Raw genomic sequence first — 10,676 nt, 5'->3', positions numbered from 1 at the left:
CTAAAAGGAATCTTAATTTAAATTTTCAATCCTTAGCTATAAAAGTTGAACATTTTATGCATTTTACAATTTTTAAATTTTAAATTTGAAAAACCTTGTCAAATTTCAAACTTTAAATGCTTATAAAAAAAAATTGTGCCCATGTATTTTAGATTCTGAGCGGAGCGAGGAAACTATTAGTTTTACAATGGTGTTTATTATTATTTTTTTTTTTTTTATCCTGTATACAAAATTTCTACCAGAAGGAGTGCTTCGATTTCAACATATAGTCCCTTATCTTTTAGAAAATTGGATCAAGATGGTACTTTAGTGAGGTCATTTTTCAATTTCTCAATAGTTATTTAATGCCACGGGAAAAACCCCTGAAAAATTACGAAAAACGCTAAAAATGGGATTTTAATTTCTAACACTTTGTTTGTCACCATAGAAACGAATAAAAAATTATAATAATATAGTATTAATTCAACTTACATGATAAAATAAATAATAATAATATAAAATATCCAGACTGACAAACCGTCTCCGCTCACAATCGTTTTTCTAATACAATGATATTATATCATTGAATTCAAGTCTAATACAATCTATTATACAACGACTCTCTTATAATCTACTCACTACTGTACAGCAGAGCGACATCCACTTACCTGCTTTTTTTAAAATATTTTTAACTGCTATTGTAACAATGTGAATACTATTCAATTTTCACACTTTTTGACCCAACAAATGCAATTTTCAATCAAGTATAGGACTTGATAAAATAAACATAATATATTAATATAGTGTAAATTTCAAGTATCTACAGTTATTTGTTTTTGATGTAAGACAAAATAAGAAATTTGCTACATGAGATATCGGGTGAATATCCAATGTTGTAATGTTGTTAAAATTTTAAATTCAAACTCATAAAACTTTAATTTGAATTTCCAGCAGATATTTTTTTTGTTAATAAAGATAAACAAACTTATCAGGAATCTTGTATTAAATTCAAATCTTAGATTTAAAAAGAAATATTTTTATGAACCTCAAAATAATTTCCACATTTTCTTGATTTTTACGTATTTTGTCAAAATTCAAACTTTAAATGCTTATAAAATATATATGTCCATGTATCTTTAATATTTTTCAACTGCTTTTGTAACAATATATTAGAAGCGTAAAAACTTACTTTGATAATGATTGACATTCAGTATATCGACGGTGGAAAGGAAAAGGATGTAAACGACGTTCTTGACAAAATTTGTTATTTTAATTAAGACGTAAACGACAAAATTCTGCATCGATTGTGCTCATCTGATTATCGATATGTTGATTATTGACGAAGTTATATTCGATAGTTGCAATGCGTAAACGCCATCGATCGAATTAAAGAGTAACTACCAAATAACAGGCTTAAGCGACAAAACAATATTTTTGAGCGTAACCATCATAGCTGTTTATAATAATTTTAAATTATTTTTATCGGTTTTAATTAATTGTTAGTTATTATAATTATTGATAATATCTATAAATTTTGTTTTGTTCATTTTTAAATAAATAGAGTAGAATAAAATTATAATAATATTATTATTATTATGCTGGTTGTAACCACCAAAATTCAGGTTAATAACCAAGAATAAGGTGTAAGCACCAAAAAGCGTAAGCGACATACTACCAATAATGTTAGACGTAAGCACCAAAAAAGTATATAAATTAACATTACAGGTAAAAAAAATAACAATTCTTAATTTATTATGTTACCAACTTATTTAGAATATAATTATCTAAAAAAAATTGTTTAGGTGAAAATACAATGAAATTATTTTAAACGGATTTAAAAGTTAAAAAAAAAAAAAGAAAAAACGGTTGTTTGGATCTCCTGTAAAATTTATAAAATGTCGCTTACGCCGTTTTTCCTTTCCACCGTCGATATTTTATTACCAATTATTTATTAAAAATTAGGACAAATCCAACACAATTTTTTTTTTTTTTTAATTAATAAGTTTCTTTTCAAGTTACAAATACATAATGTAAATATATACAAGAATATATCTACTCCTGTAAGCCATGCTTGTGGCGGAGTAGAGCGTTAACGAGTAATTGTATATAAATTATAAGAAAAATAAAATTAAAATTATACACAAATATCAAAAAACAATCTAAGAACATGATTAAATTCTTAAAAATAAAAATACTTTATTAATAATAATAATCTTAAAACGAATTTATATTAAATCATTATGAGTATGATATTAAAAATAACAATACATAACAATATAACATACATACATTAGGTAGGTACATAAAAAGTAATTGATTTAGTCCCCATATCCCCATATCTAATGGATCCTCATTTATTATTCTTATTATTTGTAGAGTAGGGCTGTTTAATAAATAATTCACAGTAAAAAAATGGATATAAAACTGAAAAATTACTGGATTTAAAAACTGGGATTCTAAAATTAATTTTACCTAATAGGATGGTGGGTCAATGATTTTAGAAAAGAATGATAAATTAACTTGAGCTTTTCTATCAGTCAATATGGACAAATTCAAGTGATAAATTACAGAATTGTAGTCATGTAGTGGACAAACAATTGATTATCTGAACTCTAAATTATATACTCTTCAGACATTTTGCTGGACTCATTCTAGTTGGTAGCTGTTTTTTACAATGTTTGGGCTCCATTTAACAACTGCATAATATTATACAAGTATGGAACAAATAAATTAACAGTAAAAAAACTTTTAGAAAACTAGATAGCTTAACCCATTAAGTCCGAAGTAATTTTTTTTTAAAATATTTATTGTTTTTATTTTCTATAGTTACTAAAAATAACCAATTTAATACAGCTATTTTTAGAAATTATTTTTCGCGTTACCATATGGGTGCACTAGGACATAATGGGTTAAAACTCATTCTAATTCTAAACAAGAATCCTAGCATTTTCAAAGCCTTATTGACGTGACGATTTTTATTATTGGGCTCAATACTTGTTGGAAACTAAATTTATACACTCATACCATTATAATTGCCATATTATTTCATGCGTTAAAATATTTTTTACATATTTATAGATTGTATATTGTTTGTGAAAATTCAAATTATGGATGTCAAAGTGTTGTAAAACTAGATACACTAGACTCTCATCTATCTGAATGTGAATATAATCCTAAAAGACCATTTCCTTGTGAACAAGGATGCGGTTTAATCATACCAAAAGATGAGCATAAGGTCTGTATTTAACATAATTATACCAATGCGTAGCATTTTAATTCATCAATTTATTTTAATTGAAAGGATCATAACTGTGTGAAAGAACTGCGAGAATTAGTACAAAAACAACAACAGAAAATAAATGAAATGCATCAAGACATGGCTACATACAGATATGAAATGACTGGAATCAAAGATGAAATGAGAATTTTAAAGGTAAAATGTTTATTTCCATTACATTATACATAATAACGTTAGCTGTAAACTATATCTGTTTTGTACTTAAGGCCTTTAGCTTTAAAATATGATTTACTTTTTGTTCCAATTTAAAATATAATATAGTATATACCTATTGTTTTATTGAAGCAATTCAAAATGTAAAAACGTAGTTAAATAATTTATCATGTTTAATTTTAAATTTTAATATAATATATTAAGAATAGAGAACTAAAGATGAACTTATGGTTTATCAAATTAAATACTTTTTATTCATTAGTACACTAAATATTTTTTTCCGATAAAAATATATCTTTGAAAATTTGATATGTCACTACACAATGTTATTCTTTGAATCAAACAAAGAAAAATATTAAATAATATTCTATAATTTAATTTCTCATTTGGTTGACTTAAAATGTTTTCCCATGTTATAATAATTATATTATATTGTTATATCATGTTTACTCCTAGACTAGAGTTAATAAATTGATATATTATTTTGAGGTGTGTTTAACTCGAAATAAAATTTGATTACTTACTTAAAAATGCACTCATACAATTATATTTTTTTAAACTTTATTTTTCAATCAGTGTTATTATTTATCAACTTACTAACATAAATAATATAATTTGTTGACAGTGGAAGTATTTCGCATTTTAAATTTCAGATTTTTTTCATAAATATCGTTAATTCAAATACATTTTAAAATTATAGATATTTTAATGTCTAATTTGTATAGACAATAAAAATGATTGTTAAAAAAAAAAAAGCTAACAAATTTAACAGTACATTTAAAAAATATATATACCCTAAGGACTTATAATAATACATTATTTATAGCCTTGAATCATGTATGCACGATGATCATAAATAATTAATTTAATATGATCTTAGTGTAATTGCATAGAATAGGAACGCGCATTTGGATTGTGCACAGGCATTGAATTAGGTTTAGATATACTCCATTCATACCAGACTTTTGAAGTATCACTGAGGCGCCAGAAATGCACTTTCAACTGCTCATCTTTTTTCAATGTTATACTGCTTTTTATCGGAATGTAAGCGGGATACCAACTAAACATGCCCGTACTAAATGTTGAAGGTTCAATACTTATATTTACATCCTTGTATAAGACTGCATTGAAATATCCAGCAAATCCATGTAAAATGCAATCCTGTTTTATGTCAAACGTCAGTGTTGTGTATCTGTTATTATTTCTTTCTAAGTCACTTCTCGGGTGATCAAAAGTAAACAATGGCTGTGCAGGGGATATGATATACATATTGCGCATGTTAACCACATATATTTGTTCAGCGTTCTCATGTAAATTATCCATGGGTGTATTGGATTTGAACATCTTCATATTACTAAACAAAGTTTGAGATTGTAATGGGCTTATATAAGACGTATAGGACGAAGGAATACAGACACCGTCTTCTTTCAAAAACTTTTGTGCCCCGTCTAAACATTCAGGTGAAAGTTCATTGTCGCCGAATGAACCCAACAATTCAGACACTAGTATATCACATTTTTCTTCAAACTTCCATGTTCTCATGTCTGCACAGACTACTGTAACCAAATTGTGCCAATAGTTGTCATTGTTATAGTTCAACACATGTAATGCATTCTCATTTTTTTCGATCGCATACACTTTTATAGCAACTTTAGAATTGTCTGATGCTTTTAGACTAGCATTTACCAAAGGCCCTCTGCCAGCACCCACTACACACACTGTCAACACTTCAGTGCTACCACTTTTAACTTTGTCGGTTAATGCTTTGGTTATAGCCTTTTCATACTGTTGATACTTAATTGGATCTTGTTCAAACACAGCATAAACATTGTTGTCCAAGTTGTTGATTAGTGGCTGTAAAGGCACTTGTAACAAATCTTCATAAGCGTAAGAGTAACTGTAAAGCTTGTCGGATTTATTGTTCTCGTGAATATAAGACAAATACTCAAAATATGGTTTCATGTTTTGATTGGACTCTCCACTTATAAAGATGCAGGCGTCAAGATCGAATAGCTTGTTGACAAATGTTTGGTGAGGACGAGAGAGAACAGGGAAACCCATTTTATTGGTCAGAAATATGGAAGTGGGAGCAATAACTGCCTTAATAGGTTCACCCAGCCATCGATCGAGCTCTTGTTCGTCGGGCAAGTCGATACTGAGTTCCAATGCCAGGCATACAGATCTGTGATAGTCACACGCGGCACTGAATGCCGACCAGAGCTTCCAAGTGTCTGTTGGGCTGCAACCATTGCTGTCGCCACTGATGCCATTTTCATTTCCCCCACTACCACTACACATCGGCACTCGTACATAGAAGTTTACAAACACGTTGTCGTGGAGCGCGACGTTGACCAGACGAGCCAAGTTGGGCATGCAGCCGTCGAGTGGCAGCCGGAACATGATCGCCGACACATTCAGGTACGACGCGTAAGAAACCTCCTGGCGGAAGAGCTCGGCGTCTCGGTCCCTGGCAACAGTGTCCGCCGAATCCAAGTCAAGGTGCGCAGACAATTTCACCACTACCCGGTTCCACGTCTCAGCCTGTAGGATCACGTCAGCCCTGCTCACTAATGCCGACCGATCAAGATTCGATGCGTCGGGCGTCAGTTTGGCGTGCACCAGTGGTATGCACGCGTACGAGTAGCCCCAATTTGTGAGCTTTTGGATGCACGCCACCAGGTCTGGCACCGACGTGAAATCGAAACCGAATTTTATTTGACTCTTGGACGTGGTCATCGCGGTGGTGTGCAGACAGTAGTGGCTAGCACCGGGAGGACACTGTTCGTTCTGGTTTCTACAACCGTCGTCGTTATTTCAATGATATTAATGTGTCACGTATTACGTGATGATTGTTTTCGATTTCGACGTTTGTCTTGTACTCGAACACTCCAGTCTCCAATATCTAGCAATCCAGCGCGCAGCAACGATTGAATTTTTTGTTTTGTACTATGAAGTATAAAATAGTGTTGTGTTCGTTGGTATTGTTGTTTTCGTTTCGAACACGTTGTTATCATAACGTCTCGTCGGCTTATTCCGGTTAAAACCGAAAAACGGTCTGTTATCATTTTTCATCGACAGTGCGACAACTTATTGGTGTACGGTTTGACGTAAGAACGTAATAATATTATGATGTTGTGCGTTCCGATCGTAATTTTTTACCCTTAGGCCATAACCACAAATTAATATGATTTATATTAAATTAAATATATTAATATTAGATAAACCTATAAGTTTATCTAAATTCGTATTTTCGTGCTATACTGCCATGCTAGGGTGGAAGCTAATAGCTATACATTTTTAATGGGTATGTCTTAGGGGATCTGCCCTGCACATCCAGTGGCGTAGCCAGGGGGTTTATGGGTGTTAAACACCCCTCCCCTCATTGACATTTTCCCCCTAATAAATATATTGCTTATAGGGTTCGGGACTGCTTGCATGTTTTATTGTAGTGGTCGTAGACTATTTTAGATAAGTTATAAATGTGTCTTATGAAATAGTGAAATTAAATATAAAAGTTTGAATTTGCATATTTTGTCATAATTTAGAAAAAAAGTACGTTTGAACGATTTTTACCATATTTGTGCATATTTTGCATTTTTTTAACATAAATGTACATACATTTGTCGGGAAAAATCATATTTGGATAACATTGAAAAATATCTTAAAAAATATTATGTTTGGTTAGGTACAATAGGTGCTTATTTTGAGATTTGGGGAGGCCGAAGCCCAAAACCATAGTATTATAACATTGAATAAGTTTAAAAAAATCTTAGATTTAAAAAAAAAAATTTTTAGGAATTTATAACTAAAAATAATTTGAACCTTTTTTGTCATTTTTACGTGTTTTGTCAAGATTTGAATCAAACCAAACTGGTTTTTGTCAAAAACCGATTTTAAGCAAAAATTCTCGTTTTTCCTTAATTTTTTAATTGTTTTACTCTGCGCTTTCGAAAACTATTAGGAATTTTTTACTTTTACTTTTTGAAAAAAAACTTGAACAAGGGAGTATTAAAATATTAGAACTCTGTTACATAATATAAACAATTGCTGTAAACAAAGTCGATTGGGCACTCGAGTTTAGTGTAATTAATTCAGATAACAATAATTATTATGCTTTAAATAACGAAAATAATGTATGGTTCGATTTATCTTTAGAGGAATTTATAATTATTTGATATTGCTTGACCTAATAACTAATTAGTATTTTAGTAATTTAATAGATTACTGGTCAATGATATTACGTTTAATTGTTTAAACAAATAAAACATAATTGATAAATAGATAGTTTAATCCCTACTTATCTCTCACTATCCTTAATTACTGAAAACCTAATTTTTATCGTTTTAAGGACAATAAATGAATAAATGACTCATTGAAACTCTTTTATAGTTTTACATAAAAATTCCGTTACTAAAAAAAGATTTGAACTTGTATGATTATATGATTTTTTTATCATAAAAATAATTAGTCAGTCGTCAGTGCGAATAGAATACTATGTTGAGCAAGTTGTGTACGACAATCTTTCACTTTTTATGTTGTCCAATACAATTAATAGTTAAAATATGGCGCTCATTAAAGGTTATCTATTTAAAAAAATTAGAAGGTAGAATATACGTTTAATTAAATTTTATTTTTTTGTTATATGTAGGGTTATGTGCGGGCCTTGCGTGTATGTAATCCAAGCGTAAGGGCCGTAGCCGATGAGTTGGAAAGAGATGAAATTGAACGCTGGTCAAGTTCTCTTCCACAAGCCAGAGTTACTCGCTGGGGAGGAATGATTTCTACGCCTGATGAATACCTTCAAGTATGTAATATTTAATTATTATAATAGGTATACAAAATTATTATTATAATACCTATACAAAACTGTTGTATATTTTTAATTTTATATTTTTTAAATATTTTTCTTGTTTCTTTAGAACAACATAAAACAAGCACTTATTGAAAGTGGTTGTCCTGCTCATATCCTGGATGATCTCGTTAAAAACTGTCATGAACGCAATTGGCCATCCGGACTATCAAGCCTAGAAACTAGACAACACAACAGAAGGCACTATGACCGATACAACTGCAAGCGTATACCTGGAAAACAAGCGGTCATTGTCTTACCGTGTGATAATATTATGGTTAGTGATGACATGATGTCTGAACCCGGTCTCATAATGATTTTTGCTCATGGAATAGAATAAACTATATATGAGTGTCGTTTCTGCTACCGTTAACAATTATTATTATTTTTTAATCCTATTTTGTTATTTTTAAATGTCAAAAAAGTATATGGTTAACAATGAACCTTTGTGATACATTGTATATAATACCATAAATCTATTACAGATCAATGGATCATTCATGTTTTTTTTCCGATTAAAATTATTGTAATTTAAGAAAAGTTTGTTTTTCAATAAAACAACTTTAGAACATCATTGTTTTATAAGACTAATAAAAAAAAAGAATATGATGTGCTTATTTCACAACTTTACAAAAGTCTATATTTCATTATTGTTAAAATGTGTTTGTTATGTACACAATGACATTTAAATCTGAACAGACAATTTCAACTTGTTAAGTATAGTAAAACATAATTTTAACTTGAGATTTTATATTTTTATCTTATTTGTATGTTATTAAGGCTACACCCCCCCCCCCCCCCCAACAAATATTGAAAGCACCCCAAAATTACTGTACATTTTTCAACCCCCCACTTCTTATTTTGTTAAGAAATATTAAAGCCCTCATCCCTAAATTTCAATCAAATCTCCGCCTATGGTTACTATCATAAAATATTTTAACTATAAGATTCGTACATCATTGTTGTAAAAATGCGTACCTAAACAATTATAGTTATCATAAAATAGCCAGTATGTGTTTTTAATATTACGTTAAATAGTCTTAATGAATTTATTGTTTTATATGTATATATAATAATTTGTATGTTTTATATTAAGTCAATTATACGAAAATTATCATGCTAAGTATTGTCGTAATGATATTATATACAAAATGTTTTCTTAAGTACTTCAAACTGTTGTGTGTAAAGCATTATTTGTTATCTCGTTAATACTTCAATAATTATTTTTATATTTAAATATCTAAGACAAATTTAAATTACAATTGAAAATAAATAGGACAACATAATTTATGATCAGCTAATTGGTGATTTTAGTGAAAATATATATAAATACCTTAAAATAGTGTCAATGCCTCAATCTGGTATCTGTTAAAATGTTTAAAACTGTGGTAAAATCAAGACTTGTGAATATAGTGTCCACTTATTTTGTAATGACTAATGAGGAATACTTGAATGGCAAATATTTCCAAATTCAAATACCAAAATAATAAATTATAAAATCAACATACATTTGTATTTACTATAAATGGGTACTTGATTATAATAAAAATGTAAATAAATAAATTTAATATTTTAATCATCTAATTTGTTATTAAAACATACTGGAAATGCTTGATTTTAGATTCTGAGCACGAGGAAGCTATCGGTTTTACAATGGTGTTTTCTTTATATCCTGTATACAAAAATTCTACCAGAAGGAGTTCTATCACCACTGAAACGAATAAAAAATAATAATATTAATTCAACTTACATGATATAATAATTAATAACAATATAAAATATCCAGACTGACCAACCGTCTCCGCTCAGAATCGTTTATCTCAGGGATGGAAAATGTTTTTAATTTTTTTGTTTATTGATTTAAAAAATATCGTTTTTGTTTAACGTTTTTTACTATAACGTTTTTGTTTAACGTTTTTAAAAACGTTATTTTCCAATTGTTTCCAAATAACGTTTTTAATAATATATATATTTTTTATATTATATTCTTATAACTTTTAAGTTATAATAGTAACGCACAATATAGAAATGCACTTAAAAGTTGAAAATTAAAATTAATTATCATAGATATAAAAAAAAAAACAATATTATCAAAAAAGTTAATCAAAAACAATATATATTATATTCTTATAACTTATAACTTTTAACTTTTAAGTTATAATAGTAATACGCAATACAGAAATGCACTTAAAAGTTAAAAATTAAAATTAATTATTCTTAAATAATTCTTTTAAATTAAAATTATAATTTATATAATAATTAGAAAATTCAAAATTTCTGATTTCAAATTAAAATATTTTAGATTCTGAGTGGAACGATGAATGTATTGATTTTACATGATGATTAAATTTCCCAGTAGTTTTCAAAAGCGCCGGAAACGAAAGAAAATTAAGAAAA

General features: G+C 28.8%; 1 protein-coding gene across 1 annotated transcript in view; it reads left to right on the top strand.

The window, feature by feature from the left end:
- The window catches only part of LOC100575928 (E3 ubiquitin-protein ligase NRDP1), a 13,417-nt gene extending 3,972 nt beyond the window's left edge, over positions 1-9,445 (top strand). The window contains exons 3-6 of the mRNA XM_003241626.4: positions 3,058-3,214; positions 3,281-3,412; positions 8,079-8,234; positions 8,350-9,445. Coding sequence (XP_003241674.1) covers positions 3,058-3,214; positions 3,281-3,412; positions 8,079-8,234; positions 8,350-8,619 — 715 coding nt within the window. The 3' untranslated portion in view covers positions 8,620-9,445. The remainder of the gene's footprint in view (positions 1-3,057; positions 3,215-3,280; positions 3,413-8,078; positions 8,235-8,349) is intronic.
- Positions 9,446-10,676: the final 1,231 nt, after the last annotated feature.

Source organism: Acyrthosiphon pisum, chromosome A1, assembly GCF_005508785.2.
Source record: "Acyrthosiphon pisum isolate AL4f chromosome A1, pea_aphid_22Mar2018_4r6ur, whole genome shotgun sequence".
NCBI classification, from domain to species: domain Eukaryota; kingdom Metazoa; phylum Arthropoda; class Insecta; order Hemiptera; family Aphididae; genus Acyrthosiphon; species Acyrthosiphon pisum.
Note: the sequence above shows the minus strand (reverse complement) of the source record. Positions and strands in the feature narration are given on the sequence as shown.